At 37.6% G+C, this 13229-nt stretch overlaps 1 protein-coding gene across 2 annotated transcripts in view; it reads left to right on the top strand.

Moving 5' to 3' along the window:
• LOC138693319 (oxysterol-binding protein-related protein 9) overlaps positions 1 to 13229 on the top strand; it is a 443401-nt gene that overhangs the window by 407860 nt on the left and 22312 nt on the right. For both annotated transcript variants that reach the window (XM_069817209.1, XM_069817210.1), the window contains one exon: positions 12982 to 13136. In XM_069817209.1, the coding sequence (XP_069673310.1) occupies positions 12982 to 13136 (155 nt within the window). The remainder of the gene's footprint in view (positions 1 to 12981; positions 13137 to 13229) is intronic.

The following is a 13229-nucleotide window of genomic DNA, read 5'->3' as shown; positions in this document are numbered from 1 at the left end:
CCATAGAGAATGAGAGGACTATTCTCGCTTTATAAAACTTTAAATTTATTGTGAATATGCTTTACCATACAATGTTCTTTCTATTCTGTCACATAAATGTTGGATTTTTTTTTTATAATTTTAAGATAGATATGTTTACTATTATTTAACCTTGCAGTATAACTAAGATATTAAAAGTTGTTGAATATTCAACAGATGTGTCTGCAATTAAGATTTCTTCTCGTGTCATATAGTTTCCATTAATTGCTTTTACTTTCCTTAAATTGTATAAAGGCTGGTTCACAATAAACCGGATACGAGAATCGAAACGAAAACGAAAACGGTAAAATTGTTAAAATGGGTACATTTAAATGTGAGATTCACAATTAACGAAAAGGTTGCCGGAGCCCGGGATCGGGAACGGAGAGTTGGCCAAGTTTCAACTTTGGAGTTCACGTTTCCGATCACAGCCCACTAGATTCATTCTATTGTCATCTAAAAGGTATTTTGTCGTCATATATTTTGTAGCAAGAAGACCGTGACATAACCTATGCATTATTTTGTTCTGTGCTGTGCATCATGGAGCAAGTTTTATTTGATGAGATTCTAATATTGAGTGTTGAGGAAAATCCTTACGTTTACGATAAGCGGCGCGCCTCGTATAAAGATGAGAAAATGAAGGAGGTTACGTGGCTTTCAATAGCTGCATCTTTGAACACCGATCGTAAGTGAATCAGATTTTATTACTGTATTGGTTGTATTACACACTACATATTCATGCTTCAATTCAATAACTACTGTTGTGTTCATTTTTGTTCTATTACAAATGTTTCTTCTCTAATTATTTTACGTTATGGTAGACTTAAAATAGGTTGGGATAATAAAGATGCATGGGCATATTTATAGTACCGTACCTAATGAAATGTTTCAGTTGAAATTTCGAAGTTGGTTAACCTGTGTTTATGTTGGCTGCCTTGTACTCATGAGAGAACGCCATTGGTCAATTATACACAAATAACATCAGAATGCGTAATATCGACTTTACATATCGTTATTGGCATGCATATCGATATGCATAGTCGTCTACGTTCTCGGTTACTGTGAATAAAAAATTTTCATATTCACGTCCTCTGCTTCTCGTTTTCATTCTGGTTCTCGGTCCCGGTTTATTGTGAACCAGCCTTAATTTGTTATAAATACCGTTACAATATCACATTTCACGATCTTCCTTTGTAGATACATTGGATGTTTGTACGTGGGAAGGATGTTTACCTACGTATGCGTTATATAAACAAGGCAGACATAAACTAAATCTATGGTCTCAATATCGAGTAGAATTTAGTGACATGCTCGTTGCAGCGGAACCATAAGAAGATAGATGGAACAGAAATATTCAATTACACTGCCTCGCTTCCTCGCCTTCCCAGTCTGTAAAAGCTATATTCAAAGTAACTCTTGATACAATTGTAAAGATAAAAGTCCCCGAGTGCTGTGTGCTCATTAGTGTGGCCCTAACCAACTCGAAACTCGCTGTAATGGCTGTCATCAAAACACCGTGTCCCAGCGCAATAACACTTGTTTCGCATGTACAGTATCTAGCTCGTTAAAACCCTCCGCCATGTTTTAATTCTTCAGCAGCGCTAGACCGAACCGGATTTCATTAAATTTAAACCCATTTTAATGGAAGTTGTGCTGATTAATTGTAAATTTAGTATCTAGATTCCCCCTGTACTTTCGTAGTCGAATTTCCGTCATTTGTCAGATAGCTTCTTGTCAAAAAAAAAAAAAAAAAAAAAAAAAAAGGGACAAAAATTCCGACATCAGACCCATTCTGTGTGGTATTTCTCGATGGTATAGTGAATACCATGTTGGCCGTTAAATCCGAGGTCCGAGGGTTCAAACCCGACTCAAGGCGATGGACTTTGAAGGACGATAAACTAGCAGTGTAGTTCAGACGTTCGAGAGACTGACATTTATAAGCGAATGTTAAAGCCACTGGTGACAAAATTCGGAACTACGTTTCATGTTACAGAGTCCTGTCCGTATTACGGGTATCCATTAAGTCAATATTATTATTAGTAGTGGTGGTGGTGGTGGTGGTGGTGGTGGTGGTGGTGGTGGTGGTGGTTGTTTTCAAAGGGGCGCGTAATGATTTATCATTTTACATTCAATGTTTAACCACAATATCGATACCACACATTTATGGTTTTCGGTTTAATATATGCATATGAATATAATGGTTGAACATTAATTTGGAAACCATTGACAACACATTCCCTCTGCTACTCGATCCGTTCACAGCAAAGGTTTGTGTGTTTGTTAATTAGATTGAAACGTAACAGGGTCGTCAACATCTAATCACTGGCCAGCAGAATATAAGTGATTAATATTGCTACTTTGTATCCGACTGAATTTTTTTTATTTGGTTATTTAACGACGCTCTATCAACTACTCGGTTATTTAGCGTCGATGGGATTGGTGATAGCGAGATGGTATTTGGCGAGATGAGACCGAGGATTCGCCATAGATTACCTAATATTCGTCTTACAGTTGGGAGAAACCTCTGAAAAAACCCAAACAGGTGATCAGTCCAAGCGGGAATCGAACCCACGTCCGAGCGCAACTCCGAATCGGCAAGCAAGCACCTCAGCCGACTGAGCTACGCCGGTGGCTCCTGAAATTCTAAATGGACATATAAAAAGACGATTTTATAGCCCAGTTATAAAACTGGCAAATCCTGTAAATAATGGATATTCATAATATATATTTAAAATTGTCAGATTGGCAACATTTATAACCAATTTTTCCTTTCATTCCCATTGGAACATAACTAGCACACTCCGCCCACAAAGCGGCAAACTGAGGATACATCTTGCATCATAAAATTAACCCTCCCTCCCTGTTCAGACAGAAGCGAATATTAGGTGATCGTAGGTATGGGAAATTGACTCATCTCGCTAAATACCATTTCGCTATCACCTCTTCCATCGACGCTACATAGCCTAGTAGTTGATATAGCATCGTTAAATAGCTACAAACATGTAACTTAAACATTTACAGTTTCCCGCACTGCAGATCTGACTGCCAGCTTTCAAAGTCGTGACATTTACGTACTAGCACCTTTCCATTGTTCATGACTTGGAGTCCAGCCATCATATCCCTTCCCCCTTTTTTCTTTCTTTTTGTTTTACTTCCGCTCAGCTAGCCTTGTTTACCGAAATACCCCAATGCTGCCGTCGAAATATACGTGCACGTAACGATTCAGTGTTGGCAGTCTGTTTGTAACAGTGATTGTTATCGACATTTAGCGACATCGAACTTTAAAACGTCGGATTAATGGCCATGGAATGAGCAGGAAGTTCCCATTCATGGGGATATAAATTGCTGTAGAAGATGAATTAAATTTACATGACCTTAACTTGTGCATGGCTGAGCAGCTTGACATTTGTTTGCAAGGTAAACACTTCATGAAGTCGAACGTATCAGACGTTATATACTTTGTAACCACAGGAAAGTCGTTCTCCGTGGTCTAATGGTTAGTCCCCTTAAGGAGAGGGTCACGGGCTGGAATTGCCCTCACATGTAGACCGCTTGGGTAGGCCCCTTGTGCTACCTGAGATGAAGTGATGTACATACCCGAGGCTCTTCCTCTCTACAGATTCCCCTACGGGCCGCCTCCGAATTCCCCTACAGCTTTCAGAATCCCTTACCTTTCCACTTAAGCATCACCGCGGTTCCTCAACCCCGGTCCCACGAGGTATCATGAGCCCAGGAGGAGAATCCACGGTACATAGCACTACCACCAGCAACTAATGACCACTTACCACGTGGTCAAAATTCGGTAGCGGTCCGCAGCCGACTCTGCATCGGTCGCAACCCGAAATGGGGGAAAGGCTTGAAGTTGATAATGATTCCGTGTCTCATTGATGGCAAATAAAGAATCTTTTTTTTTTATTTTCCTTAGATCTCAGTTGGTCTTTGCCACGTTACGTTCCAGCTTCGAGAACGGGGTGTACATCTCCAGACAGAGCAAAATGTAACAGGGAATTTATTTTTGGTATGCAATTAAGTTCACAGGTTTTAGATCTTGTGTCTACACCTGTGGAGTAACGGTCAGCGCGTCTGGCCGCGAAACCAGGTGGTCCGGGTTCGAATCCCGGTCGGGGCAAGTTACCTGGTTGAGGTTTTTTCCGGGGTTTTCGCTCAACCCAATATGAGCAAATGCTGGGTAACTATCGGTGCTGGACCCCGGACTCATTTCACCGGCTTTATCACCTTCATATCATTGAGACGCTAAATAACCTGAGATGTTGATACAAAGTCGTAAAATAACCCCATAAAATAAAAAAAAAAATAGATCTTGTTCATACTATCACAGTCTGTCACACACATTACAAATGTAACGAAACTTATTGTTAAGAAAATGTTTATCAAAATAACTGAAAGGTTCTTTATATCTTTCTTCAACAGTTACATTTACAGTTGATGTCATTATTATTATTTATAGCTCCTACGTCTTGTAAAATTGTTCGTTGTTACTTTTTACGTTGTTTACATGCCCTCGCACATTATTTTTCACTCTTTTTGTCACGCTTTGGTTTTCTCGTTTCACCATTTTACTGTTATTGTTATCTTGTCTTTTTCGCTTCCATATTAAATCAAAGTTATCAATTTCAACCTTCACATATAGATACATAATGGATTCTTCAATTTTTTTTTATTCTGAGCACCCAACCTCCCTTGTATGAGTGGGCTTGTCTAGCTTGCACTTTGCACTGCCGACTGTTATCTTATTAGCCTATGACATCATAATTTCCTTTTATGCACATTTAATTTGGAAACTGCCATCTATCGACTGATGTAATAACGAAAGCAGTGACACTGCCCCCTTAATCAACTTTAAGAACTTCATCTTACAAAAAGTGTTACACATTTTCCCAGTTTATAGGTCGAATATAGATAGATGTTTCACGTCAAAAAAGAACATATTGTGGACAGAATAAGACACTAGGCTGCAGTACAACCAGAGCTAGAGAGAGAGTGAGTCTACGGGAAAAAGAAAAAAAAAACTAATGGTAACATCGACCGACTCAATTGTAGGAGTGGCCTGTTCCCTTCCACCCCCTTCCGTTCAGCAATGCGGGCAAATGGTTCACATGGATCGAATAGGCCTATTAAGTTATGTAATTGTAATTTTGAACAATAATTGTAAAAACTTCTCAGGAAGTGCAGAGAAGTAAGTATGCCACCGCGTGCGTAACATTTAATGTAATGTAAAAACCACAGTCTGATTTGGATCCCGTTGCCTTTTTGCTGTCTTAAGTAAGGAATAAACGTCTAGATAACCCGTTTAATATGTCAGATGGAGAAAAAGTCCAGATCCTGATATTATGGCGGCAAAAAGGAGACGCACTTGTAAGTGTATTAATTGCATCCTCGAAAATTGCATCCTGGTCAGTAGAACCTTTTCCATAGATCGACAAAGATCTTTGTGGACTTTGTTATAGTAATCTTCAGGTACGAATGTTCATAATAGGTCATTTTCACATGGTGTTAACCATTGGATTGTTAGATACTGAAGTGGTGACACTAGTTTCATGCATCTTGATTAGTATGTGTTTACTATTTTACTATTTTAATCAATAATACAGTATTTAATACAAATCAATATATTTCCGAACTGCACTTGTATTTATTGTACCGTTAAACATACGTGTCATTGAAGGTCATTGCTTCCCTGCCTGTTGAGTCAGTCTATCAAATGCATCAGATTGTATTTAAGAACGAGCTTCTACACGTTATTTTGTCAATGACCTATTACGATTTTTCCTAGAATCTCCGCGAGTAGGCCTTATCTTTTAAGTGATGCATTTAGTATAGATTTCAGGCGTTTTCATGGTTCTAGATAAGGATAGCCAAACTTTACGTATGAAACCGGAATTGGTACAGCTGTTGTTGTTGTTGTTGTTGTTGTTGTTGTTGTTATTGTTTAGTCAACTGTCCGAAGAGAGGTTTGAACCTCACCAAGAAGGCACCACTTATGAGGCAACTAGCCCAGGAGATAATGGGATACGGTGGCCAGTTTCTTTCCCCCCTCCATTGCATAACATCGCCGACTAGCTACATAGTACACTAGTCAAACTTCAGATTGATACAACTATAACTAATAATTGTCCAGGCGACTTATTATGAAGATGAACGTGATGATGTTTAAATCGAAAACCTATCATTCCAAAGGGTTTAAATGCCAATTTTTGGAATTTCATTTTATCCAATCTAAGGGAGCTACGTCTGTGTGAACATGTCGTACGAAATGGGCTCTGTCATAGTTGAACCACAGTCTAGTATATACAGTCACGAAGCTTGAGTTGTTGAGGGTACTAGAAACAATAGACTATTTCGCATTGTCTGTAATGAGGCGATAGTAGCGATCCTAGTGGTTAGCAACTATCTATGGATGCATATTTACTACTCATTGAGCTTCGTGATTGTATATACTAGACTGTGGTTGAACTGTGACTCATTTGGGCGCCGAAAGATAGTGTTGGAGATATCTCAACATGCATTTGGAAGTGTGTTTTTCATTAATATCTCAGAAACTTGTTTTTGGCGCTTCGCCTCTTGGGAAAGATAGATCTTCAATTGTCGTTTATATTTATATTGGTGCTGATATTGATGGTATGCTTGTATGTGTTCTGAGACTGCATTACTGCAGTCAACATGAAATTTTTAGTAGCTGCAGCACGTGTATGTTTGCGGACTGGATAGTGTGTTCGATTTCTGTCAAGGGGAATGTATATCTTTAGCTTCGTCTTAGCACTGTGTTCTGAACGACTCGAGAGACCTTTAGCCGCAGAGCGAGAAGTCCCAGGATTATACGTAGGAAACTGTCAGCCGCAACGTGACTTCAGCCCAGCTAAACTGAGAACTGAGGCCGTGTTTATGCTCTCGTGGTTGAAACTTGGTCAGACCAAAAGTACGTAACTCTTAATCGGCTTAAACAGAATCTCGTCCTCAGAAATAGTTTGTGGTTAGAAACAGAAATACAGAAATATTATGCTTCAGGGTTTGTGACAGAAACATATAGCCTACTTTACTTCAAAAGGTAAAAATAATTAATTGGCACTGGAACCAGAGCTCCGACAGTTCTTTCCGTGAATAACATCTGTAAGTTTAAAATTAAGAGAAGTAAATTTTTGGCGGAGAGAGGTGTATTGAAATTTAGTGGAATACATTTACCTTATACAGTAGAACCCCGATTATCCGTCATCCTGTTAACCGATTGTTGGGATATTCGTCCGTCATTCTCTCCTATTTTTGTTGCAGAAAAATTATTGAGTACTGCACCACAATACATTAGTACGTTTTTTTATAGAGAGTGATATTACAAGCCTTTGTCCTCACAAATTATGATCTACTGTTCGAGTGACCCGTTTAATTTCTCTGCAAAACGTCTTCCAGAAGTGCCAAAAGAATACATGTTGTGCTAAGTATCGAAGAGAAGTGCATATAATTGAGTAGTTTTGGAAAAGAGAAACTATGGTTCATCTCACATCGGAATACGAGATTGGAGTTACAACTGTGCGAGATTTAATAAAAAACAAAGATAAAGTGTATAAATTACTTAAATCTATAACATGAAACCTATACTTTTCCTATCTTTCCACAGAAATCCATCATAGGAAGTTTCCTTGACCCTTAGAAACCCGTCATTGACATTCATTCAATCATTCATAGTGTTCTGTCATTGCAAACCCAGCGTTCTCCAGTCTTTCCTATTTTCTGCCTTCCTCTTAGTCTCCGTATATAATCCATATATCTTGATGCCGTCTATTATTTGATCTCTTCTTCTGCCCCGAACTCTTCTCCCGTTCACCACTCCTTCCACTGAATCCTTCAGTAGACAGTTTCTTCTCAGTCAGTGACCCAGCCAATTCCTTTTTCTCTTCCTGCTCAGTTTCAATATTATTCTTTCTTCACCCACTCTTTCCAACAGAGCTATTATACTTAAAACTTCTGATCCACTACCTAATGTATTAAAACCACGGAGAAAATTACGAAATTGCATTATGCAACACTTAATTCATGAAAGTTTTCTACAGTACGGATTATCCGCCTTTTTCGATTAACCGTTCAGCCAACCCCCTTCATTACCACGGATAATAGAGGTTTTACTGTTCATGTATGTTCCTTAAAGTTATTGAATTTCATCAACATTGGCTGCAATGACGATGTGTACCAATGGTCTGTGGTAGCTAAAATATAATTCGTAATGCAAAAGAAATCATATACAGTATGTCACTTTGATATTTGTACACTTGGATTTTATAAATAAAGCAGTAATTTTTCATACCAAAATTAATTACTCTATTTGAATCTTTTCTTTCACAAACGTTTTCCAGATAACTTATTTACATAAATAATTAGGCCTATTTAACATGTAAAATATAAATAAACAAAAAATGTTGTACTTTTTCTTGTCACATTCATATTCATACAGATAGAATGAAAAAATAAATTAATAATTTAAATAAATATATCACTGATCTTTAATATTTTGTAAAGTGTCCCGTGCTTTTAATAACAGCTTCACATTTTTCTCTGCATAGACATGTTTTGGGACTGATTTTTTACCATTCCGTAACAATCTCCCTTTTTGAATTTTTTTTTTTCGAAGAAAGATGTTTGCTGTAGACCCTTGACTTCAGATAAGACCATTTTAATTTTCTACATTTTTTTTTTCACATTACCTGATCTATGCATCGCTCATGTAATGGAAAAAATACTAAAAAAATTTCTATAGACATCAGAAGATGCTAAAATTTCATGGCAAATTTAGTTGCCACTGAACACTGGAGAGATCATTTTTATGGCGTTTAAAATCTGGCTCACAGTGAATAAATTATCATCTGACAAATGGAATGAAATGCGCACACTTTTGCATACTGTAGTGCCGCTTCCATCGTAAAGTTACAGACCTTACATCAGCAGCCATGACGCCACTACAAATATGCTTATGCCTAGCATACGAATAGCTTAATTCCTATACCGATACGATTGTGTTTTATGTAATATGGCAAAAAATGAAGTGAAAGAGCTCTACATATAGAAAATTAATTGCTTATATAAAAAGCTAAATAATTACATATTTTAATTATTTTACCTACTCATATAAGGAACCATCTTGCTATTCACTGCCATATTCCTCTCCACTGGTTGACTGCTGTTGCTGTTCCCCTGCCTCTGCAATTTGCCCTTTCTCTTCATTTCTATTTCCACCACTTCGAGACTGCAGTAAGTTTTTCGCCTAGAAGAGTACTAGAAGGTTTTTTCCTGTGACTTCCTTAAACTAGAAATGAGAGGATCCGACGACATTCAAGTATGGACATGAATTTTACCTTTCATCCATGTCGAAAAGCAGATGAAATACTTTTGTCCCATTTTGACAGCAGTCTGGCCCACTGAGGAGTGGCCAAAATTTGTATAATCACTTGTTTTGGCATTATTAACATGACGGAAGAAAAATTTAACGTTTTTATCTGCCCTCATGAGAATGTTTGCTTGTCAGCAAACCCTTCAGATATAATTTACGTGGAAACATTGCGGCTGTGTCAACGTACACAGCACCTGACTTTTTTAATGTATATACAGTGCATGCACATCTGCCATCGATATAAACAAAAATGAACAACTTCCAAACGTCTTTCATCACAGGGTTTTAAAATTTAAATCTATTGAGAAAGAACTACGTCTTTTTGTCATTGAACCGGAAGAAGCTCCGAAACCTCTACAGTTATTTAGAACTGTAAGTAATACAGATTTTTAATTAAAATACAATACATTAATTAGTGTCGCGGTAAGATAGAAGGTGAATTATATAGATCTTCATCGGACGAGGCTTGCGTTGCGTTCATTTGCAAGACTTTCACTTTGTATGTTTGGCTCAACCTATCCATGTGAAAATTATTTTATAAAATTAACAGTACCGGTATCAAAAGCGTGTCGCCCCTCTAACATAACAGATTTTCACTTGGTTAATGCTTTGAAGCAAAGCGTTTGGCCTTCAATCGGACATTGACATATCATTTACGTCACTTGACCGAAATAAAATTACACATGTAATATCAGTGTAGGCTAAAACAAACCTTCCACTAACGTAAGACAACAGACGAGCATGCAAAGTGATTCAATGTTAATACTTCCCTTGTGGAAGGGGGGGGGGGGGCGTAGATAGAAAGCACAATTTCTCCTAGTTTGTTGTCGATGATGATAATCTTAGTTATTTAATGGGTATTAATTCAAGAAAAGTCTGTTGCTTTTGGGATTTGTTGTTAAATAGAAAATTTTGCATCACCCATTCTCTGAGAGGTTACTTCTGTTTTTGCTTGCAATTTTCGTTCCCCTGTTATTACTCGACCGAGGCCAGTGGAATCCTGCAGCCCGGAGCGCCACTTGTACTTCTCCTGCGTTCGTATAGCGTCATCGCGATAGTTCATATTACATCCGCGTCACCACTCGTCTCGGTCGAGTAATTATTGCGATATCACCACATTATCAACTCTAAATAACCTGACTGTTTAACAAGTAATTTTCTTGAATCGTTTTAAGTACAAAATTTCCGAAGTTTTCTTCATTATTGCATATTTTGTAGGTATTACTCTGAAGCTAACATATTTGAGGCATACAATTTTTTATCGTCCCATAGGTCACAGTCGTCTTGTGTCATATAATAAATTAAGACGAAATTTGCTGAAGCTGTCTTCTTGTTACAGTTTTGTAGTTAACTCATTACTCACAACCAACACTTTTGGGGCATGTTTAACTAGAACATTGGTTCCCAAACTTATTGAAGGCACGACCCACTTTTGGACGAGACTTTTTCTGTGACCTTCTACTACCGTACTGGTACTTAACTCGAAAAATAAAAATCACCGTAAAGTTGAAAATAACGACAATTTTACTCAAAACCATTGGAGACCAGAAAAAGAACGATCAAAATAGAAGTATATGGTGCAACAATGACACGAAATCTTAAGTAAATATCATTTTTAGTTACTTAAATCTATTACCGCTGTGGCGCTGCGTGAATAATTCAATACAAAGTGGTAAATTCTATCAAAGTAAGAGCGTTGCAAACTCGTATTTTCAACAAAATTTCACATGGGTTCGTTATATGAAAACTTCTTTATCACACGGAAGTAAGATGGCTTTCGTAAGGTAATGTGTTGAAAAAGGGTTTTACAGTTAAGAGGAGAACTTCTAATGTACCAATACATGCAAGACGAGAAATCGGAATATGCAGCGCTATTTCCTAATTGTCTTCGGCTTCTTAGGTTGGCCTACTTTGCTGATATTTTCGAACACTTAAACACTTTGGATAGTAGTTTGCAAAACCAAGATATTCAAATAATAACAGCCAGAGATAAAATAACGGATTTATAAAGACACTTCATTTCTATTCAACATCACTTGACAAAAAAAAATTGATTCATTCCAATGTACTTTAAATAACTAATGAAAAATTTAGCTACATATGATATGACAAATACTGAGTGTGTTTTTGCGGACATGCATAAGTTTCCACAATTTTAAACAACAGCTTTTGAATTATTTTTCCGAATAAATTCGAAACAATTACGACAGTCACAGATGGATAGTGAATCCATTTTTAGACAATTGCGTTCAGCTGGATGAAATTCCAGAAAATATGACAGAAACTCATTGGTATATGTACCTATCTACCGATGAAATGTGTGAACTAAACTTTTTTCGCAGAGCGTAGATAAGTTTTGGTATCAAAAGAATGCAAGAATAGGCCTACCTCGAGCTTGCAAAAGTACGCAATTCTTAAATGTTTTATATTTACAACCTCGTGTTTATGCAAAATTAGTTTCTTGTCTTTAAAACAAAAGCGAGAAATTTCCTTGCACCTAAAAATATATTTTTGTCTGTATGGAATACAGAGTCCAGATTTGAAAAACTACGTTACTTTCTGAAAAGCTGGTAGATTTATCGCATTGATTACATTTTACTTTATAACTACTAAAATATTTTTTTATGTTCAACGTTGTTTATGTTCCTGTTTCTAAATATAAAATATATGCATGTTATGTATGTAACTATTGTATTGATTAAGGCTGGTTGAGTGGAAGAGAAGGCCTTATGGCCTTAACTCTGCCAGTGAAAATAAAACATTCTATTGTAAGCCGTTTTAAATTTTATTTTGTAAATCGTCTCGCGACCCCCTCCCCTCAGGGCCTTACACGACCTACTTTGGGAAACACTGATCTAGATATCTAGAGTAATATAATAGGTGAAGACAAATTTTGTTAGAGTTTCCTTCTTTGTAGCATAATTTTGTAGATAAGTTACTACTCTGAACCAGCATTTTTTTTGGAAAATATGTTTTGAACTAGGAAACTAACTTGTAAAATTTAATACATGAAGAAGAATTAATTCTCTATTTTTTTTTTTTGCATAATATTGTAGTTATTACTCTGTGCAAGCATTTTTGGAGGGAAATATGGTTTATACCATTCCACAGACTGACTTGTGTAATATAAGAAAATACAGTGCAATCGAAAAGTCCCTCCGCAGCTCTATTAGTTCAAGTAACCCTAGAATACAACCCTGCAGAAAGTTGGCACTGCCCCATTCATTCCGGTTTGACAACTTCACACCTCGAATCCATCATATGCTTAGCGGCAACTGCTGCCACTTGAATGCTCTAGCAAATACATTTGAATTCTCTGCCTAGTGGATTCTCAGCTACACAAACACTGCGGAGAGACTTCTCGATCGCACTGTATAAGAAATGCAGACTAAATTTTCTAAAGTTTTTTTCTTTGTTGCATTGTTTTGCAGTTAAGTTATTACTCCGGGTGGGGTGGGAGGAAGGGTTTATACCGTTTCACAGGGCACAGACTTGTATAATATACAGGATGATTTAGGACATACGTAGTTTGTATCCAAGTCTGGAAGGTGACTTCTGTTTGTTCGCAGTGGGTTGCGGCCATTCGTGGAGCCTCAGTCAGTGGAAGGCTCCCCAGAAAGCTCAGCAGGGCAGGGGCAAGCATCAGTGGATGCGGCCAAGAGGAGAGTATCCTCCGCACCGGCCCCCCCTCGAGTCAAGGACGATGGCACCTTGGATTATGATGGTGAGTATTATCAAGGTCCAAATTCACAAACTCTGTGTAATGAAGGGTTGCCAGATTCTCTCGTCAGGAATCCTGGACAGGTGATGTTGTATT

The sequence above is a fragment of the Periplaneta americana genome, chromosome 17 (assembly GCF_040183065.1).
Source record: "Periplaneta americana isolate PAMFEO1 chromosome 17, P.americana_PAMFEO1_priV1, whole genome shotgun sequence".
NCBI lineage: Eukaryota > Metazoa > Arthropoda > Insecta > Blattodea > Blattidae > Periplaneta > Periplaneta americana.
This window is presented reverse-complemented; position numbering and strand designations above follow the sequence as displayed.